General features: G+C 51.5%; 1 protein-coding gene across 10 annotated transcripts in view; it reads left to right on the forward strand.

Annotated features, from left to right (window-relative positions):
- Positions 1-22,937, forward strand: part of ASXL2 (ASXL transcriptional regulator 2) — a 123,828-nt gene extending 100,891 nt beyond the window's left edge. For 9 of the 10 annotated variants that reach the window (XM_061990271.1, XM_061990275.1, XM_061990280.1 and 6 more), the window contains 6 exons: positions 983-1,146; positions 5,486-5,582; positions 7,973-8,078; positions 10,211-10,928; positions 13,221-15,590; positions 22,611-22,937. In XM_061990271.1, coding sequence (XP_061846255.1) covers positions 983-1,146; positions 5,486-5,582; positions 7,973-8,078; positions 10,211-10,928; positions 13,221-15,590; positions 22,611-22,736 — 3,581 coding nt within the window. In that variant the 3' untranslated portion in view covers positions 22,737-22,937. Of the gene's footprint in view, positions 1-982; positions 1,147-5,485; positions 5,583-7,972; positions 8,079-10,210; positions 10,929-13,220 lie in introns of all 10 variants that reach the window. The other variant, XM_061990273.1, reaches the window with a different exon arrangement.
- The last annotated feature ends 521 nt before the right edge of the window (positions 22,938-23,458 follow it).

The following is a 23,458-nucleotide window of genomic DNA, read 5'->3' on the forward strand; positions in this document are numbered from 1 at the left end:
GTTTGCTCTTGATGACAGAACAAAAGCCCAAATGGCAAAACTGAGTAAAATGTGTAATGAATTCCATTGCTAAAGTGACTTCTGGACAACCCTGGAGGGTACTTCTGGTGTGCTGTGTGATCGAGGATAAATAAACCTTACGGATGCAAACAAGCCTTTTCTCATTTCTTCTCATCAGGGGTTTCTGCCAGTGAATTTTCAGCCTGCTGTTTGAGAAGGAAAAAAAAAAGGACTTGCATTATTCAGCAGGCTTTTAAATCTACTTGAAACTTTGATAACGTTAAAAAAGAAACTCCTCACCAGATCTTTATCCTTCAGAGCCCGCTGTTACTTGGCTTCCTTCCCATTCATTGAGGTCAGGTATCTCTCAGCCCTCCTGACCTTTTGTGGTTTCTGTTAGATACCAGTGGTGGGATAGACCTTGGTGAACTTCAGCATCTGCTGAGGTCTCTTGTCTGTACCAGTCATCCCAGATTTCCTTATCACCAGTGAAAACAGGCACTTTCAGGCCATGTTTCATTTGTCTTCTGTAATTAGGAAATTCTGCAACTCAGATTATAAACCTTCAGAATCATTTTCTGAATGACTCCAGAGCAAACTTCCCCTAATGAAAGAAGCCTCCATGGCAACTTGTTTTGTTAGGTGTTGTTACTTGACAAATAACTGCTACCATCCCTGAAGTTAAGGGGAGCAGGGACTGTTAAAATATTACCCATTTTGCTAGTAATATTACTCTGAGCTTCAAAAAACGAGGTATTTTGCCAGTAGTAGGTGATGGAAGCACCCAAAGGAACTGGAGTTCACAATACGAATCCTTTCTTCCTTACTCTTCCTGAATTTGCAACACATGTGTGAGGCTGGTAGTAGTGTATGGGGTGAGGCTGGACTTGCTGGCTTTCCAGCACGGAAAAGGAAAGAATCATAGGGACCCTTACTGTTTAGGCCTCTCAGATGTCCCTTACACCTCTGTGGTTCATTTCAGGGCAGCTGAAGAGAACCAAATGTGCTGAGATCGATGTGGAAACTCCTGACTCCATCCTGGTGAACACGAACCTGAGGGCACTGATCAACAAGCACACGTTCTCCGTCCTGCCCGCTGAGTGCCAGCAGCGCCTGCTGCTGCTGCTGCCCGAAGTGGACAGGCAGGTACGTGGGGTGGCTATTGGGGAGCAGCTGGGCTCTGAGGTGGCAGGAGGGAGCTTCTCCACAAGTACTTCACACCAGACATCCAGATCCTGTGTTTTTGTCTAGTGGAATCAACTCCTCTGTGCACAGTGTAGAAAAAAAAAAAGAATTGAAATATCTTCAGTGATTTGCTTGGGTATTTGTGCTACCAGAAAAAAAAACACTTCAAGTTTTACAAACCAGTGGCTTAATGCTGTTTAATCAACTCCATCTTCCTGGCTACAGCAAGAGCAATGTTCCTGGTATGTTGGACTTGAGAGCCAGGAGTGATGGTGATGGAGCAGTTTCAGCATCTCCCTCTCATCCTCTGCCAGACTCCTCAATACAGCATTAACCCTTTTAGGCCGGTGCCTTCCCACAGAATTCCTAAATGGATGCAGCCATTTAGTTCCACCCTTCTCATCTCTCCTGTCCTCGTGGATGTCACAGGGTAATAGACAAAATCTCCAACACAAGACATTCCACTTAAATATATGTAAAAACTGGTTTACTGTGAGGGTGAGGGAGCCCTGGCCCAGACTGCCCAGGGAGAGTGTGAAGTCTCCTTCTAAGGAGGTTTCCAAACCCACCTGGATGCATTCCTGTGTCCCCTGATCTAGGGGAACCTGTTTTAGCAGAGGGATTGGACTGGATGATCTCTAGAGGTCCCTGCCAACCCCTACCAGTCTGTGATTCTATGATTCTGTTAAATTCTGGATTTGGTAAAATGAAAGCTGTAAGAGTTTTCCATTGCATATTCCTGTTGCCAGACTGCACTGCAGACCTGGCCTGCTCCAGAGAGCTCATGCCCTGGCCTGAAAACCACACTAGATGAAAGGTACCAAGCCTGCAGCCAGAGTCAGCCTTGAAGGCAGCTTATTGCTCTAGATTGTCTGTGTAAGATCTCTTTGTATGTGAACAGAAGAATTTGGAAAAAGCAGAAAAGTACCCAGTGGGGAGGAATGGGTTGATTTGCTCTGGGAGTGGCACAGAAGAAAATGGTGAAGGTTTCCACTGAGCACTAAACAGTTGGTGATAATGGGAACAATTAACACAAGTGACAAGGGGGTAAGAGCTCAGCCTTCAGGACTGAAAAAGGGACTAAGAGAATCCTTTGATGAGGCAGTTCTTTCAGCTCAGCTGGATGTGATGAATTCCATCAGAAGGGGAATAAAAGAGCTGCCTGAAGCAATCTCAGTAGCTAATTCTTCAGCAGCTTGTGGAAGGCAGGGATGATACCAAGAGAGAGGAAAAAGCAAATGTTGCACTTAAATGTAAAAAGAGGAAAAAACAATGAGTTGAGAAAGTGAAATTCAACCTGTTCATGCTCAATACCAGTAAAGTTGTAGACAGAACAAGGATTCTTCTTCCTTTTACTTTAGTCATGGGTCATTTATCTTCAGTGTTCCCACTCCAACTGGCTGGAGCTTCAGAGCACAGTGGGATTCTCCACTAAGCTTCCTCTTCAGATGTTGGGATGTTAGTGCAGGTGCCTTAACATATGTGGCTAGAGCCATTTTAAACGTTCTTTAGATATCAAAGCTAGCTTCAAGATGCCACTGTAGAAATAAATCTTCTGTATGGCCTGTCTCAGACCTGCAAGTCCCTTGAAGATACTTTCCAGTTTGGTGCTCAGACTAGTACTAGCTGCCTGTGTTTACACACTTCTGTGTATGGAACCTGTCTGGTATGGAGTTAATTTCCCGCAGTGTGATGGTGCTTTGTGTTGTAGCCAGAAGGGAGCTGATGACACACCTGTGTTTTGGCTATTACTCCCAACAGCAGCAAGGCTGACTCTCCAACACAGCCCCTTCACCACTGTGGGCAAAGTCCTGGGAGAGGACATGATGGCCAGGACAGGGGACTCCAAGTGACTAAAGAGATAACAGAATCAGGGAGTCATAGAATGATGGGGGTTGGCAGGGTCCTGCAGAGCTCATCCTGCCCAAGCACCTGCTCAAGCAGGTTCCCCTCTATCAGGGGGCACAGGAAGGTGTCGAGGTGGGTTTGGAAGCCTTCTGAGAAGGGGCCTTCACACTCTCCCTGGGCAGCCTGGGCCAGGGCTCCCTCACCGCAACACTAAACATGTTTTTCCATATGGGATATTGCATCCCATATAATGTCAGCTCAGCAATAAAAGCTCAGGGAGAAGAGATGGAAGGGAGGACACTCATGCATGAGTTCCACCGTGTGTACTAAAGCTCTGCTTTCTCAGAAGGGGGTAGACATCTGCTGCTGATGGGAAGTAGAGAATAAAACCTTTTGTTTTCCTGGCTGTCACACACAGCCTTTGCTGTTGCTTTATTGCACTGCCTTTATCTTGACCCACAAGGGGTTTTTGTCTTATTTTCTCCTCTCCCTGTCCTGCTGAGAAGGGGAGTGATACAGCAGCTTGGGGGGCACCTGGAACCTAGACAAGATCAATCCCTCACATTCAGTCGCCTCCCAGGAGTCTGTGTCTCAGACAGCTACTGTGATCTTCTCTAGAAAGTGGCAATCCAGTTGGTACAAGCAGGCGCCTGTCACTGGATACAGGCATCTACTTCAGGGTGAGACAACTCAAGTCCCCACTGTGGATCTGGCAGCTGCATGAGGTTCTGCTTTACCCAGGGTGCTTTAGTGTTTGTTGGGAGGCAGGAGGAGTTCTTACATTTCATGTTGTCTCATAAATTCTGATCCTCCATCAGCATTCATCAGGGACTTGTTAGTCCAAGGCTGATCCAGTAAATATTTGAAGGAATTGTTTTAGAAGTCCTGTGGCCTTTGTAATAATTAGGTATGTGTCAAAAAATGATGTGATAGAGTCTGCAGCTGGAGTTTACTGGCAAGAGGCTCACAGCAGATGGTAAGATAGTTCTCTCCCGATTTTTAAGTTTAATTGTCCTTAAATCGAATTAGAATTTGACTGCGAACACATTTTGACTAACTAAGTAACATCACTTGGCTCCCGAGGGGACAAATTATACATTTCAGTGTAGTAAATCTCCTAGAGCAGCTCACCCCATCACGTGGTGCTGCGTGCTCCACGAAATGCTGCAGTGAGCGGGAGGGGAGGTGAAGACGTTGGACGTGGCAGTTGCAAAAGGCCACAGATCCCTTGTGTTGTGCTTGGCAGTGACTCAGCCTGAGCTCTTGCAGCAGGAGGGGCTGTGGGAGGCCCAGCGATGGCAGCCTGGCAGGGATCTGTCGTCAGCACAGGCAACGGGCAGCATGGATGGTCTTGTCAATTCTGCTCTCTGCAGTCGACTGGTAGAGATTTAGACTCAAATCTCTGTTTTTCTAATCCCTATAACATCTGCTCCTAACTTCAGAGTCTCTAAATCTTGCCTACAAATCCTGCTTTTGGGTCACTTCCGTCATTATAGCTGCCTCCATCACAGATGCTGCCTCAGGACGTGCAGCGTTTCCCTTCGTGCCACCTGGCACTGTGAATGCTGCCCTCCCCTTAACCAGAGCCACCTCTCAGCTGGGCAGTCAGATTTGGCTTGGTCGTTCTGATGTGTGGTTTGTGCAAGACAGGGCAGCACAGCAGTTGGTCCACTGCAAGTTTTGATGACTTAGTGAACCATAGGTGTATTTGTGTCCTACTCCATAACACTACAGGGTGCCCAGGGAGGTGCTGGGGTCCCCATCCCTGGAGCTATTGCAAAGCCGTGTAGCTGAGGTGCTGAGGGACATGGGTTAGTGGTGGGCTTGGCACTGTGAGGGGAGGAGTTGAACTCGAGGAGCTTCAAGGTCTTTTTCCAAACAAAATGATCCCATGATTCTTTAACCATGTTCCAAACACAGAATGTGTTTTCAGCCCCAGTTCTCCCATTTTTTTCCTGAAGTATTTGTGGTTATAATTCTATATATTTTGAAATGGTACCTTTATATCCTTGCTTTTCCTTCATGCACTTAGGTCCACCAGCAGACAACAGAGCTGCTTCTTTTGGATGAGCATTCAGGCAATATCGTGTATTCACTTTTTGACGGCAAAAGGCATCTGAAGTGGCTTTTCAGAGGCTGTGCTCTTGGGCTTCCCTGTGCTTCTCCTTCTACCTGTACTGTCTGCTGCTCTCGCATGTTTGTGCAGCAACAGGACTACAAAGGACTGGGCTGAAGCAAGGATGAGGGAAATTTACCACAGCCTCCTAGACTGCAAACTTGGCTAAGCACAGACTTAAGAAGGCTTTTTTGTTTCTTCTGAGTGATTTGAAGGCAGATTCCAGAGGGGTTTGTGGCAATGTTGAGACTCTTGCTGTCTCTTCAGATCCCATGTGACAAGACTGACATTGCCTCTCCAGGCAGTTAATGCTCTTTGCCTTGTCCTTTGTTCCAGGTCGGAGCAGATGGTTTGATGAAGCTGAGCGGATCTGCACTCAACAACGAGTTCTTCGCTTCGGCTGCCCAAGGCTGGAAGGAGAGGTTGTCAGAAGGTAAAACTTCCCCAGACAAGGGAGCAAAAGGCCTGAAAGCTTTCAGCTAGTGAGTCCTTTGGGGAATATGTAAAAGATTTGACAGAGAAGCTGAAGCACAGGAATGAGTTACTGGGTAAAGACAAAGATGTAGTCGACACAACTTGTGAGGGCAAATGCAAGCCCAGAACCTCTAACCTCAAGGTCTGGGAGGGGGCTGCATTAAGGAGACCTGCTCTGGACCTAACGTGGAGAAAGGAGCAAGTCTCTAGAAGAAACGAGACAAGAACGAAAAAAGTGTTTCAAATCTCCTTGAAATGACAGTAGACCTATGTTACCCTAAAGTTATGGTCACTAAACATGGCTGAGTCCTGAGCTCAGTGAGAATGTTAATCCCAGAGTAACATGCTTTGGCATCAGCAGTCGTGGAGCCAAAGTTGGCAGAGACAGTCCTTCAAGCCATGTGTTTGGGGCTTTTATGGGACTCCACACCTTTGTCAGTCATTTGCATTTTGGACTTAGAGGTGCTTACTTCCATGGTGTAATCACAGAATCCCCGAGGTAAGAAGGGCCCTGCAGAGCTAAACCAAGTTCTCCTCAATCAGGAGGCACAGGAACGTGTCCAGACGGGTTTGGAAACCTCCTGAGAAGGAGCCTCCACACCCTCCCTGGGCAGCCTGGGCCGGGGCTCCTTCACCTCAGCACCAAACAAGTTTCTCCTCTGGTGCCAGTGGCACTTGCTGGGTTCCAGCTTGTGCCCATTACCCCTTGTCCTGGCACTGGCCACCACACAACAAACACTGGCCCCATCCTCTCCACACCTGCTCTTTAGGAATTGATCAGGATTGATGAGCTCCCCCCTCAACCTTCTCTTCTCCAGGCTGAACAGCCCCAGGTCCTGCAGCCTTTCCTCCTCACAGAGATGTTCCAGTGCCCTCAGCATCTTGGTAGCCCTGTGCTGACCTCTCTCCAGCAGTTCCCTGTCTCTCTTGAGCTGCGGAGCCCAGAAGAGGACCCAGGACTCCAGATGAGGCCTCACTAGGGCAGAGCAGAGGACAGGGACGGGAGAACTTCCCTCTACCTGCTGCCCACGCTCATACTGACAACTAACAGTATACTAAAATGTGTATGTTCCATGAAATATTTAACAGTGTCCAAGGTTTCCATTGGATATGCTTTGATAACCACATGGAGAACAAACTCAGCAAAAGTTTTGCTAACTTCAGTGCTGGAAAAAATCTGATCACACAACAAAATGGTGTGTGAACCAGAGAAACCTTGAGAAAGAGCAAAGTGTTGCAGCTCAAGGTCACAATTCTATAATGAAAAAACTCCCAACAGTGTCAGTTTCTTGTTGAAACAAGAATGATGAACTCGAAAACATGAGCATATGGTCTTACAAACCTTAACGGTTCAAAGCTGCATCAGGGACGCTTCAGACTTGACATTAGGAACCATTTCTTCCAAACTGCAGTACATATGTGTGAGATGTGCATGTCAGGTGTGTGAGAGGATTTTCTTGTTTCCCACCTGTCAACAACAGAATAGCACCCATTACCAGAAATATTTTCTTGTCTCTGTGTTCTGGGCAAGAAGTCTTTGATGTTCTTGTGTGCATCACTCTCAGCCACTGACAGGCACATGCCACATGACAGGCATATTGAGGGGCCATGTTACTTTGCCATCTGAATCAGCCAGATCTTCAAATCCTTCAGGACAGGGCAGTTACAGAGTGTGTGCACACAAATAATATGTTTGTGTATAGATTTGTATTGTATAACAAGTTCAGTGGGTAGCAGCTGAGGGTCCTGAGGGTGTTCAGCCTGGAGAAGAGGAGCCTGTGGGGAGACATGATCCCTCTCAGCAACTCCGTGACGGGAGGTTGTAGTGAGATGGAGATTGGTCTCTTCTCCCCACTAATGAATGACAGGACAAGAGGAAATGGCCTAGAGTTGCCCCAGGGGAGGTTTAGATTAGAGACTGGGAACAATTTCTTACCCAAAGGGCTGTCCAGCCTAGGCCCAGGCTGCCCAGGGAGGTGGAGTCACCATCCCTCAGCTGGGGCTGAGGGACGTGGGTTAAGTGGTAGCCATGGCAGTGCTGAGTGAACAGTTGGACTTGAGGAACTTAAAGGTCTTTTCCAGCCTAAACGACTCTGTGATTCTGTCATTTAATGAGCTCCACTTCACACAAAGCATCTATCAGCAGCCAGAGTGGATGCTGACGGGAAGGGCTTGTGGTTGCCAGACACTGAGCTGATGCCCATCACTGCAAGGGACTGGCAGCTCTGAAATACTTTGCAGCTCAGGAGAACTGCTGAAGCCCTCGATGCAGGCAAGGCTGAGGCAGCACTTCCCAATTCATTTTACCCAGAGCTCTTTCTGAAGAATCCCCTTTATTGCATTTTGCAGGTGAGTTTACACCAGAGATGCAGCTAAGGATACGGCAAGAAACAGAAAAGGAAAAGAAGGTCGAGCTGTGGAAGGAGCATTTTTTTGAGAGCTACTATGGTCAGAGGTAAGACACTCAAGTTTTTTACCCTTGTATTGCCTGTCCAGACATATCTGTCGCTGTGTTTGTAGTGTGTTGTCCACCAATAAACATACTTATCCATAGTCTTGAAACCTGAGGAAGGTCTCCAGTTTCATCTGGCTGCCACAGAGCTAAGAAAATGCTGTAGGGCAGAAGTGATGTCTTTGCTGTCATGATTTCTAACGCTTTAACCAGTGCAGTGCTGCATTCCTTGGGTGAGGATGCCCTTCAGAATTTGCGTCTTAACTTTTCCCACTCCTTGCTATACTTTGAGATGCTTCACTCTTATGGTTCTTCCAAAGTCAGAGTTCTGGAGGTCCAGGGGACATGGTGGTTGGGCACATTCTACCTCAGAGCAAGTTGCCTGCAGTGTAAAAACTTATTTACTTCCTCACCTCTTCAGACAGACACGTATTTGGTTTGATTCCCAAACCTGCAAATCTTTTATTCTGTGTTTCTTTTTTGATCCAAGATTTTCCTATCCTTGTGGGCTGTGGGGAGGATTTCAGGTTTCTGAGTGGGTAACTGTACCAAGAAACTCGAAAACGAACAGACACCTTACTGGTCCTGCACCTTGACAGCTTTTGTGCTGGTCCTTGGGCTGCTTTTTCTCCAACTTTTCTCCCGTTCATCTCTGGTGCTTTAACCCCTCAAGGCACTTGGGTTACCACAAACCCTGCTTCTGTCACTTCATGTTCAGATAGTTTTGGGTTGCGTGTGTATGGGGGTCGGGCTGCGGTGCTGAGTGAAGGACCACACCGGCATCAGAGTGCAGGTGATCCAGTGGCCTTGGGAAAGAGCTGTATGTGGGTAACTTGGCTTCCTGGGGCCAAGAACCAGATGGGAACAAGGTGGGAGCCCTGAAGATGAAAGGTAACTTTAAGAAGAGTGTGGGCAGCCAGTCAAGGGAGGTTCTCCTCCCCACCTCCTCTGCCCTAGTGAGGCCTCACCTGGAGTCCTGTGTCCAGTTCTGGGCTCCCCAGCTCAAGAGAGACAGGGAACTGCTGGAGAGGGGCCAGCACAGGGACACCAAGGTAATGAGGGCACTGTGCCAGGACAAGGGGTAATGGACACAAGCTGGAACCCAGCAAGTGCCACTGGCACAGGAGGAGAAACTCGTTTGGTGTTGGAAGTGAGGGAGTCCTGGCCCAGGCCGCCCAGGGAGGGTGTGGAGGCTCCTTCTCGGGAGGTTTCCAAACCCTCCTGGACACATTCCTGTGCCCCCTGATGGAGGGGAACCTGCTTGAGCAGGGGCTTGGGCTGGATGAGCTCTGCAGGGCCCTGCCAACCCCCACCATTTTGGTATTCTGTGACAGCCATGTTCTTGAAGCTTTAGGGGACAGGAGACTGCAGGACATCATGAAGGTGACATGCATAATAGTGGGACTTCAGTTTTCTCCAGCTCCTAAGAACTTATCTGATAGAAATCAATCCCAGAGATTCATCAGATTTATGGGTTCATGTTGGGGCAAAACCTCCAAATTCACTATTCCATCAGGATAGATGGGTGAAGTGAATCCTAAATCAGAAGTCCCTCTGGGAATTAGATTCCCAGCTTGTTCATTTCCTTCACAAATAACGATGGATGAATCACGCAGGGAAATACTGGCAGCGTTTCAATGCTGGAGAAAGGCAGCAACGATGGATCTAAGTCAAGGGCGTGTCGTCGTTCTGACACTGGCCATGTTCCTCTGGAAAATGGGGGAACACTTTTGAGTCTTGTGTCCCTTTATAAATGTCACCATCTGTCAGATGGGAGCTGGATGGGGTGGTTTACATGCCTCAGAGGTAGTGGTGGTGGTGGCTAAGAAGGGAGGGTTTACTGTAGCCAAATTCTGCTGCTTTGCAGTGTGGGAAAATTGTGTATGGTTAGAGGACTGGATCTGACCTCTATCCAGGTATTTCATTTAACTGGTTTGAAGCTTTGCTGTTAAGTTCTGCTTCATGTGGAAGTATTAACAGTCCTGCAGGTCATCAGAGGTCATAGCACAGAATTAGATGTGAAGGACATTTATTTAGGGTGTGGTTTGTAGAGAATCCCCTCTCAGTTTTCTTAAGGACAGTGTGCTTTTTGTGAGGATGTTTCACAAACTGTATAATTCTGTTTTTATTGATAGTTCTGGGCTGAGTCCTGAAGAGTCCAAGAGACTGACAGCAAACACCAGCCCTGCCGAGCCAGAGACTGAAAATCCAGCAGCTGAGCTGACAAAATGCACGCCAGTCCCTCTGGCACCACTCAAAGAGGAGAGTCCTTCTGCGTTCGAGTCGAAAACACCAGCAGTCCAGGAAGCCCCAGCAATGAAAAGAGGAGAGGAGAGAAGGGAGGACGTGCAGCCAAAAGTATCCAAAGCTGCAGAGGCCTCGGTGTCCCCAGGGGGATGCACAGGGAGGGCTGGTGAGAGGCCTCCCCCTCTGAGAGAGAGACCCCCAGGGCAGCCCCTTCCTGAGGAGCCTCACGCTGCCCTGAGGCAGCAGCCTGAGGAGGAGAGGAGGCGCAATGCCTCCAGGGCAGTGCTGGTGAAGGAGCCTGGCAGCACCCCGGCTTTGGCCCCCAGGAAACCAAAGAGCCCCGAGGCCAGTGAGGTGGTAACAACCCTGAAAAGTCCAGCCAGGACTCCAGAAACCCCAGAGAAGAGGCTCCCTGTGAGCGAGGAAATGGAAGTCTCTGTTGAAGCCCCCAAGAGGAAGTCTGAGAGTTGTGAAGAAGCTCTGAGCACCCCTGAGAAAAAGCCCCGTGTGATGGACAACTGTCAGCAGCACCCCCAGGCATTTCAGGCCCAGGCACAGCCCTTTCCTGCCCCAGGGACGCCGGTGCCACGTGTGCCCCCGCTCAAGGTAAAGGGAGACAAGGGCAGATCCGCAGCGTGGCCGTACCAGGGCCGGTGCTGCTGCTGGCTCCCCGAGAAATACTTGGTGCATGCAGCTCTAGTTATGTCACATTTCCTGCTTGTTTTTGTGATGGAAATACTCGATCCAGCAATGTCAAAGCTCAGCTGTGTGCCAAAGGGAACTTCCAGGATGGGTAACCCACCCAACTTCCTTAAATATCTCTCATGGATCTCTTCAAAGATCTCTTGGGCACAAGCTTGAACAATTATGTAAAAGCCCAAGACAGAGTCTATCAGTGGTGAAGGAGCCCTGGCCCAGGCTGCCCAGGGAGGGTGTGGAGGCTCCTTCTCAGGAGGTTTCCAAAGCCGCCTGGACACGTTCCTGTGCCCCCTGATGGAGGGGAACCTGCTTGAGCAGGGGCTTGGGCTGAATGAGCTGTGCAGGGCCCTTCCAGGCCCCATCATTCTGTGATTTTGTGGTATCTGGGAGTAGCTACCTTACAGTGGGAGCTGAGGTGAGCTGCAGAGGGGCTGCAAAGCTGTAATGGCATAGTCAAGGGCAGTTAGGAGCACTCAGGACTGCACAGCTGTGGGAGTGTCCCTGGCAGCACAATAAAGGGCCCAAGAGGTATGCTTTCAGCAGCTTCTCTCTTAGATCAAGTCCAGAAACAAAATTATTTACCTGTGTTTAAAAAAAGCTGAGATCCAGGTGACAGGAAGCTGCCAGGAAACTTCCTGGTGGTGATGAACATACTGCATTCATGCATTTCACAGAACCACAGACTCACCGAGGCTGCAAAAAACCTTTTATACTCCTCGAGTCCAACCATTCCCCCAGCCCTGCCACGGCCACCACTAACCCGTGTCTCTCAGGCCCACAGCTACACAGCTTTGGAATGTCTCCAGGGGTGGAGACTCCACCACAGCCCTGGGCAGCCTAGGCAAGGACTGGACAGCCCTTTGGGGAAGAAAAGATTGACACCTACCTCACTACAGCCTCCTGTCAGGGAGTTGCAGAGAGTGCTCATGTGTCCTGTCAGCCCTCTCCAGGCTGAACACCCCCAGGGCCCTCAGCCACTCCCCAGCAGACCTGTGCTCCAGCCCCTTCCCCAGCACCACTGCCCCGCTCTGGACACACTCCAGACCCTCAATCATAGAATTATTGGAAAAGACCTTTAAGCTCCTGGTGTCCAACCCCTTCTCTCACCCTGCCAAGCCCACCACTAACCCGTGTCCCTCAGCACCTCAGCTACACGGCTTTGCAATAGCTCCAGGGATGGGGACTCCACCAGCTCCCTGGGCAGCCTGGGACAGCCTCTTGCAGTGAGGGGCATTTGCGTCTTTCAGAAGATGATTAAAAGCTTGTGCCCCTGCAGATGACACTGACTCCTTCTTTGTGACCTCACACCCAACATCAGACAGTAAAGGGATGAAGCAGCAAAGGGTCCTGATACCTGGGCCCCACTCAGTCACCACCCCAGTGGCATAGGGGAGAGAATTGTGGGGAAAAAGTGAAACCCATGGGTTGAGACAAGAACAGTTTATTAAATAAAATGTAACAATCGTAATAATAATAGTAATGAAAAGAAATACAACACAGAGGGAGTAAAATAAAACCCAAGAGGGAAGAACCAAACCCAAGTGATACCCAAAGCAATTGCACACCACCCACTGAGTCATCTGCCAAAACTAAGACCCCTACAGTCAGGTGTGACTGTACAAGTGGAGAGGTTTGGTGTCTGTAGAATAGAGCTTATGCTTTATGTACCAAAGCACACTCTGGTTAAAGTTCATCTCCCTGTGTTGGGGCTTCAGGCAGGAGTTGTAAATGGAAAACTGCTAATTAGTGTATTTCCTGTGTCCTAGGAATTCCACACTCCCATTGAGGCTTTTAGACCAGGGGGTGCACAGAGTGCTAGTAGTGGTTAATACTCACACTGTCTTAATAAATATGGCAGGAAGGGAGGAAAGCATTAATAAAATGGGTTATTGACACAAAACTGGGGGTAAATCTCAGGAAAAGAGATTTGAATGGAAGAATGGCTGTGTGATAAACATGGGATTTAATTTCATAATAGAGTGACTTTAAGCGCTGTTGGCAGTAGTTTCCCATGTCAGGTAGAAGCCCACCCCCAGAACAGGCAGCCTCAGGGAGCTGCTTCAGCAGTAGAGGAGCAGGAGCCAGCAAGAGAGAGAGAGGAGGCCAAATGTGTCTTTTTAATTGAGAAGTGGTAGTTAAGCTTCTGCCACTTTTCCTATGGCTCTGTATCTCAGCTGTTCTTTTCTTCTCCTGTTTCAGATTCCTGTTTCCAGAATCTCCCCGATGCCATTTCCCACGGGCCAGGTCTCTCCCAGGGTGCGTTTCCCCATCTCACTCACCAGTCCGGGAAGAACAGGGGCCAGAACTCTGGCAGACATCAAGGCAAAAGCGCAGCAGGCCAAGGCTCAGAGGGCAGCGGCCGCAGCCGCCGCCGCCGCTGCCGCTGCCGCCGCCTCGACAGGGGGGGCCGTGCCAGGGCCTGGCCCAGGCGGTGGCGGGGACCCTCCCGGCGGGGGCGGAGAGAAGAGTAACACCACAGCACACGGAGCCCATCAAACTGGAACTGGAGGAAATGCACTGGAACTGGCAGGAACTGGAAGCGGGGGAAGTTCGAGAAGGTTTCTTCCCCATTGTCCAGGGACCCCTCCCCAAATGGAGACAGCGGCTGCGGACCAGGCGCTGCCTCTCAATCCTTCTAGAGCACAACTACAGCAAACCGCCCCACTGCAGCCCAGCACTGCAGGCAGTGGCACGGGTGCTGGCTCCTCCGCGGCGCTACCAGCGTTAGTCAACAGAACAAACCAGAGCTCCCCTGGGGTGGGGGGCAGTCGGGTTTCGGGCTCCCAGCACGCTGGTGGTGGTGACAGACAGGAGCAGGCACCTCTCACCCTGGCAGGTGGGAGCCGGGCCTGTGGGCCACCAGCCACCAGGGACGGGGCCACCGCAGATCCCGGCACAGTGGCAGCAAAGGCAGCACTCGTGGCCTCAGCAGGACCCGGCTCAGGTGTCCCAGACAGCAAATCCCCTTCCCCCGCGGTGTGTTCGCTGACATCCTTGGGCTCAGCAGCCCAGGCTGGAGGCGCAGGCGCATCAACAACGTCCATCCCACGCTCCGGTGCTTCCTCGGGAGTGCCGAGCCTTAAAGCCAGCTCAGGCTCCAGTGGGGCCCTCCCGAAACCGAGCTCCAGTATCCCTGCAAACAACCCTTTGGTCACCAAACTTCTTCAGGGCAAAAATGTGCCCCTGGAGCAAATCCTGCCGAAGCCTCTCACCAAAGCAGAGATGAGAACTGTCCCGTTGGCTTCTCATGAAGAAAAGGGGGCGGGGGGAGCGTCCGGCACTGGCAGTGTCGTGTGGAGCAGCACCGGGGCCGAGGGTGGAGACAGACCGTTGAGTTTCCCCACCCAGCAGCTGGGAAAGGGCTGTGGCCAGAACAAGCCTCTGCCTCACATTCCAAGGACCTTCCCGCTCCCCTCGGGAAAGGACCCCGGTCTTGACCAGCACCAGTGCCACGAGGCGCTCAGCAAAACAACCCAAGAGCAGATCCTTCAGACTCTCATCAAGAGAGTCCAGAGGCAGAACTTGTTGCCAGTCCTTCAGCCTTCACAACTGAACCTCCCTCACTCAGGTTTCCAGGTAGAAAACAGCTCCCCCAGACAGAGGTTTATGCTGGGCTTCCTGGGCCGGAGGACGTCCAAGCCGGCCATGTCCGGTCATTACCTGCTCAACATTTCCACCTACGGCCGCGGCTCAGAGAGTCTGAGGAGAAGCTTCCTGAACCCTGACAACCGCCTGTGTCTGCACAGCCCTGCCGATGCTCCAAAGGCAGAGTTTGGGGAGTGTGAGGAGGCAGCTGGCCACTGCAGCAGCAGTGAGGAAGGAGACGTAGACGATGAGAGCACTGGCGACGAACACGACCGTGTCGGTGTCAAAGAGGAGCCCCCAGCCACCCAGGCTCCCGGTCAGGCTGAGAAGGAGACGTCGTCCCGCAGCACGAGTTCCCCAGATTACAGCTCCCTCAGCAAAAAGGGCGCGAGGGCAGCGGCGGCGCCTCAGCACGCGGTGGCCAACAAGGAGAACATGCAGGCGTTGGACGGAGCCGCGCTGGCGCGAGATGTCCTTCAGGCCGCCCAGGAGCAGATGGCCCAGGCCATGAGGGGGAAGGTGCATGGCACCCCGGAGCGATTCAGCGCCCCCGCAGCGCCTTCGGGCCCAGCGCAGCCGCAGCCCCCGACGCCCTCTGCCACGCACCCGCCGAAGCACACAGGGAAGGCGGCGGCACAGCTCGTTGGGCCCAGTTACAGTGGCACGATTAATGTCTCCACCTCCCCAGAGGTGAGCCAGGGGTCTCTGATGACGGGACTGTCGGAGTGCAACCAGATGTCCAGCAGCATGGGCAATGTCATGTCCTTCTCTGTGACTGTCACCACCATTCCCACCAGCCCGGCCCTGAGCTCGGGCAGCCACGCTCAGCCCCTCCCCGTCCCGGCCTTCGCCGACGACAGCCCCATGGAGGATTCCCCTGCCAAGTGCTACTGCAGGTTGAAAGCCATGATCATGTGCAAGGGCTGCGGTGCCTTCTGCCATGACGACTGCATCGGCCCTTCCAAGCTCTGCGTCTCCTGCCTGGTAGTGCGGTAACCGGGAAGGGAGGTGGGAAGAGGAGGGTTAGGGTTTGGGTTTGGGTTCGGAAGTACGTTTGGGAAGAAACAGGAAATTTACTGCCTTGCACAAGAGACACGCTACCGAATCAGGAATACGGAGTAGAGTTCTTCTTTCATTACAGAAAGAGCACCTTCTTGTACAGTGAGTCGAAACTGAGCTCAACTACGTGAATTGTGACAAGAGTTTGCACTTAAGGAATTATGTAAATATGTCACATTATTTTGTTTAAAAATATTTTTTCAATCTTTTAGGAGGTAAGTGTTTGAGTTGTACTGCAGCACCGCTCCCCGGCGCCTCGGTTCGCTCTGCTCTAGATGGGGGAGGGCACCCGTGGCAAAGCCTTGGCCTCCCCTTGGTCTGCTCCGGGCCAAGAGAAGAACCCCGTTAGTCGCGAAACCAAACGTTTGTGCTGACTGGTGCCAGAGCACAAGCCCAGAAGGGTTGACTGTGTCTCATGAATAAATGTTAGTTGATGTTTTGCAGCCTCGGAAGGTGCCTTTCCCGGCCTGGAGCTGCCGGCTCTGAGTCGCACACTAGAGCTGGGGCAGTGACCTCGTTGTCAGGAGGGCAGCGTCTCGATTAGCTACTGGTAAATACTGCAAAAGGCAACTGCACTAAACCACAGGACTCCGCAATTTAAAGCACTAAGACAGCTCAGTACCTGTGCTGGCTGGGAATCCCAGGAGCCATGGAAAGCAGAGATCACAAAGAGAGGCTGAGCAGAGAAGTCCCTTCTCTGAGGTGTTATTTTTTTGGGAGGGTAAGGGGGAGGGAAGTGCCACCCCCATGCTGAGCCCCTGGCTGTGGGGCGGGCAACGCCAGGGCAGCTAAAGGAACTACCTGCGCCCTCCTGGTCCATAGAGGAGTTTCTGTTGAGCTGAGGGTAGGATGAGGAAAATGTGTCTGGCCAGGGCTCAGCATGGGCATCTCTTTGTGTTTTCAAATACCAAACGGGGTCTGACCCAGCCCGGGCTGGGGCCTGGGGGTGCAGAGGGGAAGGGGCTGCAATGGCAATGTGCCGCCTCGCTGAGGGCTTCACAGTCATTCACCTGGGTGGAGGGCAAGGAAATCCGGTGCTGTTGATGTTCGGCTGTCAGAGGAACTGGTGACAGACGGGCTCAGAGAGCACAGACCCATCTGTGGTTCAATGCATCGCCACATCTTCACATCCCACCCATGCTACACAGTATTTCTCCCCGAAACAAAGACGTCGGGATCACCCATCGTGTCCAGGCCCGTGCTGTCGGTGTCGGGGCAGGTGGGAGGGGGCATCTGCGTCTCGGTCAGGTAACGGATCTATGTTTCTTTTTGATGGAAAAGCACTGAATTCACTTTTAATCCAAAGGCCTTTTTAAGATGAAGCAATATTAACAAAACAGGTGGGAGAGCAGGTTTGTGATCTGGGTCCTCGGCCTTTCTTTCCTTCTTCTCTCCTACTGCTGTCTTCTTTCCCCTCACCCAGAAACCTGGTGTGCTCTTGGGAAAGAGGAGAAGGAATTCTGTGTGGGGCAGGGCCTTTTCCCAAAGAGCGGGTGGTGATTTGTTTGGTAACGATCAAGAGAAGAGAGTTCCAGCCTTGATCACACCGTAGCAGAACCATTTCCGTCTCCGTGCAGCAGAGCACAGTGTCCTGCAGGCAGCGGCCGCAGCTTCATCTGCGTTCTGCTCACCTCAAACCCAGCGGAGAGCAGCGGCCTCTGCTTCACTGCTGAGGCAGCCGGTGCCAAAGAGGACTGCAGCAGTAGAAATAAAGTCCATTTTTTTAATGTAAAACTGAAATCTGAAAAAAAAAACAAGCCCCCCAAGGACTCCCGTGCACACTGCTCACCCCTTGGCAGCGCCTGTAGCCCAGAGACAACCCCGCTGCGGGCAGGGTCCCACCAGCACTGGCCCCTGCCTGCGCTGAGGGGCAGATGGGCCGGCGAGGGGAAGCCCTGAGGCTGTAACAGGCCCGTCTCCTTCCCTGCGCTGAGCCTCTGCTGTCGGGGAGTCTCAGGGCAGCGTGAGGTGGCTCGAGGCCGCTGCAAAAGGGTCTGTCCATCCCTCACCAACTCAAGCCCTGGCAAGACGTGGGAGTCGCAGCCATGTAATCCTCAGTCAGGCCCGCTCAGTCCCGCCTGAAGCACGTCCTCTGCTAGAATCCAATTCCAAGTTCATTGCTTGTTACAAACTAAACTGAAAAAGTCATTGTGGCCTCAAAGAAGAGCAGAGAGGCTTCGCTGGCACGGTGGGGTCTGCCCCGTCAGCCCTGGCCCTCGGTCGGTGTGACATTCAGGGAAGGGGGTGCTGAGGGCGCGCACTCGCCCGCTGCAGGGGGACGGGCCCTCTCGGGCGGCTGCCAGTGCATCAGCACCCGTGGCTGCGGCTCCGTGTGTTCCCACCTTTGGGCCTGAGGGGCGGCCCTGTGAGGCCACACGGTGCCCACAGAGGTTCCGGCCATGCCTGGGGCAGCTCCCAATGATGGCTTGGAAGTTTACAGCTCTCTTCAGTGCCTTAGTTCTATTTTAACAGATCAGCACTTTTCTTGGGCCGCTTTTATTCTATTTCCTTTTTCAGAAAATAAATTCTTTTAACTGCATGTCTTTGGTTTTAACGGCCGCTGCGAGCTCCTTGGGGCTGCTTGGAGGAGGAATCCCCGCTGGTCTGCAAGAGGGCATTAACTCGTTTAGGAAGCCATTGGAAATGATGGGGCTCAGGTCGGCATAAACCCTGAGGGCTCTGTGTGGTTTAGGTGCTGGTTGCTGACTGATGGTGTGTTTTAGGAAGGGTCAGTCTTGCAGCCTCTGTTGGTGCATTTTCCCCGTGGGACCCTTCTGTCCCTTGGGCAAACCTCCTCCCACCGCCCAACTCCCCAGCACTCCTCCCAGCAGGACACCGGTGCTGTGTGCGCACGGGGATGTTGCGCATGGCTTAAGGCGTCGGACTGTGCTTCCCCAGGTATTTGTTGAATAGCACTATAGTGGCTACTGTCATACAAAAGGCCTGAGATCAGATGTTGTCGGAGCCGAATGTCAAACTGTGTTGGTGACAGTAAAAGCAACCTGAGAAAGAAAAGCTGCTCAGATCCCCGTGTCCCTGTCGGGCCCCATCTGAGCCACACAGATCAGGGCGTTCCGCTTCCCAGCGCAAACCCCCATGGCCGGGTTGTGGCAGGAGGGCAAATGCAACTGCTGGTTCAGGTTTTGTGACACGTCGGTAGTCCAGGAAAGGAAGTTTGTGTGAGATTTTCGTGTCCCTTCTTAAACTGAAAGGAAAGACCAAGATGTTGAGCAGTCAGGCTGGTCAGCAGAGTTGTATCTTTATTTTTTAATGGTAGTAAGAAGCAGCTGCTGGGGCAGTTCCCGGGGCAGGCGCTGGAGCCAGGAGGAATCCTCGGGTCTGTCCTTCTGATGGGTGCCGTTCACGCTGCTGTGGAGGCAGGGAGGTGTGGGACTGCTAAAAGGATGAGGGGCACCAGCAATGGTCAGTCCTGCAGTGCTGTGGGAGGTGGGAGAAGCACTGGGGCCATGGTAGGGCTGTGGCTGCTCCAGGGGCTGTGACAGCTCTGGTGTCACTGGGCCTGGGGGAAGAGAGCAGGATGGTGTCCTCTCCACTGAAAGGTGGCAATTCCTTCACCGGGCCGGTCTCGCCAGGATGTGTGGAGCTCTGGGGACACAGTTTTGTGTCGTTGGGAGTTTTGCCTGGGCCCAGCTGTTGGAAACCACCACTGCCCATCTGCACCCGCCCCTGTGCCCAGTCGCATGGCGGCTCCCGGGGTTCAGCGGACAGGGGTGCTCTCCGGGCTGGCGCCGGCTTCGACTTTCAGACTCCCTCACCTGAACCGCGGGGGCTGAGGGCAGCCCGGGCGGCCTCAGCGCTGGGCACTGGCAGCTGCTGCTGCGTGGGCAGGCCAAAGCGCTTCCCGGGAGCTGCCGCAGCCCTGTGCAGGCACCGCGTCCGTCTCCACTGGTGCCTCCCGGGGGGACCCGCGCGGGCCTTGGCCGGGACGGTGATAAGCCAGAAGGGTCTTTGTTACTTGGGTTGTGGTTTTTTTTATGCTATACATTTGATATAACTGAAGATCAATTTTAAGAGCTTACAGTAATATATTTTAAGTAATATATATTTTAGTATCTGTAAAAAGAAACGTGGACAAAGGATGATTTATGAAGTAGATGAACAGGGTATCGGGAGCCTGCAGTTTCTCGGGAAGGCCACGAATAGTTTTCTGAGGAGGAGAACTGAAAGCAATTCAATTTTTTTTCCATTCATGCAATAAAAATGGGAACGCTCATAAAGAAGAAACCCGACGCCTTTTGCCACGTGCTTCTGTCGTGGTGACACCAGGGCCTGGAAACAGAGTTTCGAAGATGCTCAACTTTTGTCTGTCTTTTGCCTTTATAAAAGGGACTGGAATTGGAATAGAGGGTATGTACAGAGAAATCGAGTTGACGCCATTTTAAAATGTATTTTTACACAAATAATATAGAAAAAAAATCATATTTTACATAAGAATTTTAAGTATTTGAAATATGTGTGTATATATCCTGTATGTACTTCATATATTCTTTATTTTACATTTTCAATGTATTAAAAAAAGTCTTTGAGCTGGCTGGATTGGAGCCTGGAATAATGTTTTAAAAACAAAGGGCAAGAAGAAGCAAAGAGGGAGGGAGGAGGCGAGTGCCGCCGCAGTGGGAGCTGCTGCGACAACCACGGGGCAGCCGAGGAGCCACAAGCCCAGTGGCAAGTGAGTTTGGGGAGGGTTGAGCTGGTTTAGGCAGAGCACACAGACCGTTTGTCAGTCCTGCGTCCCGTTTCTGTTAATACCCGTTCCTTTTGCCTCATAAGCATCCAGAGGAAGTGCCAGGGGGATGACGAGGTGGAGGTTTATAGGGGCAGTGCTGCCCTGAGAGCCAAAGAGCCGTTCTGGGCCAGGAGCTGCTCAACCAAACCCAAACGGGAAGCTGCTCAGTTTTGCTGTGCCGCTGAAATCTGAATAAATAGCTGGATTTCTTGTGTGAGCATCTTAGGGGGGACTCAAACCAGACACCAGAAGTCCAATGATTTCAAGGAAACACTATCAAAGCAGATTTTTTTTTTTACTTTGTAGGAGTTTGGGTGAAATTCTCCCTGTACAGGATGAGAGATCTTGGCTGTTAGAGCAGATTCTCATCAGGGGCTGGATCCTGGAGGTGCTCCTAAGCAGCAATAACCCGATCTGCAGCAGAGGGTGCAAACCTGCTGCAGGGTGAGGCTGAGGTGCCCAGTGCTGGGTATCGCCTCCCCTGGTGCTGTTTTATTAAACAGCAAAGAGCTGCTCGTTCTGTGAATTCCTCTTTCGGAAAGATGAGGAGACCTGCAGCCCCTGCCAGGGCTGGTCCTGGTTCTGCAGAGAGAGAACACAAAGCTCTGTGAGGAAGAGGGTGGGAACAGCTCTGCAGTGCAAAGGGCACAATGCTTGCCTCCTCCCATGCCTCTGGTGCCCGTTTGGCTTAGGTCTGACATTGACACTGTTCCACTTAGCCCAGCAAGCAGTGGCATAAACCTGGCTGTCAGTTGGAGGTGTTTACAGCAGTTCTCTGTGGCTGGGACTTGAAATGAAAGGAAATGTGGGAAAAGCAGCAGCATCAACAAGTTGAGGTTTAAAAGTAGAAATGGGAAAGGCGAAGAAGCGGGCAAGTGGTGGTGTTACACTGTGGCCATTGCTTGTGGGATCTCTTGGAAAAGCAAAATGTGGCACTGAGTAGTCATCATAACTTGCTGCTGACACATTGAGGGGGCAGTTACTCTACAAACAGTTGCACTGGCAGACAGCCCAGGAGCTCAGGGCTGCGTGTGCACACAGATGTACCCGCAGAGGTGCTGTAGCTCAGTGTCGGTCATCAGAGTGGCTTCAGCTCAAGCTTCTGGTGGTGTTGCGCCTTGCAAAGTCACCACAGGCCTGAGAGGGAATTAGAGCTTTCCTGTTTGTTTTCATGTTTAAGATCTATGGATTAGACAAGACCTAGACTAGCAATGTGGTTTGATCTGCTGCGCTTAAAAAAGCCTCCCTTGTTCCCCTGGTGCTGCTGCATCTCCCACTCCTGCCCCCCCCACTTAAACATCACCCGCTGTGGGCTCTCGTGCTTTCCAGCTGACACTGCTCTCAGCTGCTGTGTTACAGACTGCACACAGGATAAGCTGGGCCAGGAGTTGAACTTTTGAAGGCTGAGCCTCTAAGTGCTCGTGACCCTGTGCCAGGGCACAGGAATGAACGTGGTGCAGCAACTGTGGGAGCGCTTCCCAATAGACACGACCTGATCTGCACTGTCCAAGTGGGTGCTCTTGGCCCACCTGAGCCGAGACAGGACAGGCATCACCTTGACCCTCAGGGACAGAGGTTTTGGTCACCATTTCTTACTCTGGTGGCTAGAGGAGAACCACAGATACACCCACAAACTACAGCACCTTCTGCTGCCATAAATCTGCTGCGAGACTGTAAGCAAGGGCAAGAGGAAATGGCCTCAAGTCGTGCCAGGGGAGGTTTAGATTGGAGCTGAGGAAGAACTATTTCCCTGAGAGGGCTGTCAGCCCCTGTCCCAGGCTGCCCAGGGAGCTGGTGGAGTCCCCATCCCTGGAGCTATTGCAAAGCCGTGTAGCTGAGGTGCTGAGGGACATGGGTTAGTGGTGGGCTTGGCAGGGTGAGGGGAGGGGGTGGACTCGAGGATCTTAAAAGGTCTTTTCCAACCAAACCAATCCTATGGTTCTAAGGCCATACTCTCTCACCATCCATGACACCTCAGTCCTTTGGCAAACCTCAAATGAAATACAAAACATGCTGAAGTTTGTACGGACAAAAAAAGCGATTGCAGTTGAGTGAAGTGACTTCTGGGCACTGGAAAACAGCACGTGCCAGTTCCAGCAGAGGAGCAGCACACACATGAGGGACAGTCACGGGCCGCCCTGCTGTGGCTCTGTGTTTTGGCAAAGGCCGTTTGACAAGTTCTCTGTTTGTTTTCACAGAATCTCGGAATCTTAAGGGTTGGAAGGGACCTCGAGAGTCCACCTCAGCTTCTCACCAGCACTGAGGGGGCTGAGGAGAGCAAACCCAGCCTGTTTCTGACCTGTCACTGGCAGATCTGCCCTTAGGAGACAGCACTTTGGCAAGCAAAAGCCTGCCCCGTGGCTCCCGTCTTACTGCGGATTCTGGTCCCCTTCCTCTCACGTATCCTTGTCATGTAAAACTACCTGCTCTATAAATTAATGTAAGATACAGTAGTTCTTCAGCACATGGGCAAATGTGTATTTTATCTCAATGTTTCATTTTATGTTAAATAAAAGGATATGATTTTCTGGCCGCTGGTACTGCTCATGTTGCTTTTTCTCTGGTGACCTCTTGTCCTTCAAGGGACCCTGATAAGCAATGGCAAAGTTTTCTAGCTTTATGAGCTGTGGACACCTGTAAAATTTTCTTGACACATTTCAAGGGGAAAACTTCTTTGGTTTAATACTAAGTTGTAATAAACACTCTGCAGTCCCCTCAAGCCTCACTGCTTGGGGTCCCAAAACACTACAGGGGCATCAAGCTGCGGGAGAAAAAAAAAGGGAGAGAATCAGGAAGAAACCTTTATGAGGCAATCGCAACGTGATTTCCCTTAAGTGGTGGGATTCAGAGAAACACATCTGTAACCAGATTCCTTGATTCCTGCCAGGTAAACTCTGAATGCACATAACAGCTCAGTACAGACGGCAGGACTGAGGCCCCTGGGAATGAGCGGGGAGCCTGGGATTTCTTTCCACTGAAAACCTGAAGGTGCTGCAGCGGGGCTGTGAACCTGCTCACATGAATAATCATGCAGGAGTGAACACAA

This window comes from Colius striatus, chromosome 2 (assembly GCF_028858725.1).
Source record: "Colius striatus isolate bColStr4 chromosome 2, bColStr4.1.hap1, whole genome shotgun sequence".
NCBI classification, from domain to species: domain Eukaryota; kingdom Metazoa; phylum Chordata; class Aves; order Coliiformes; family Coliidae; genus Colius; species Colius striatus.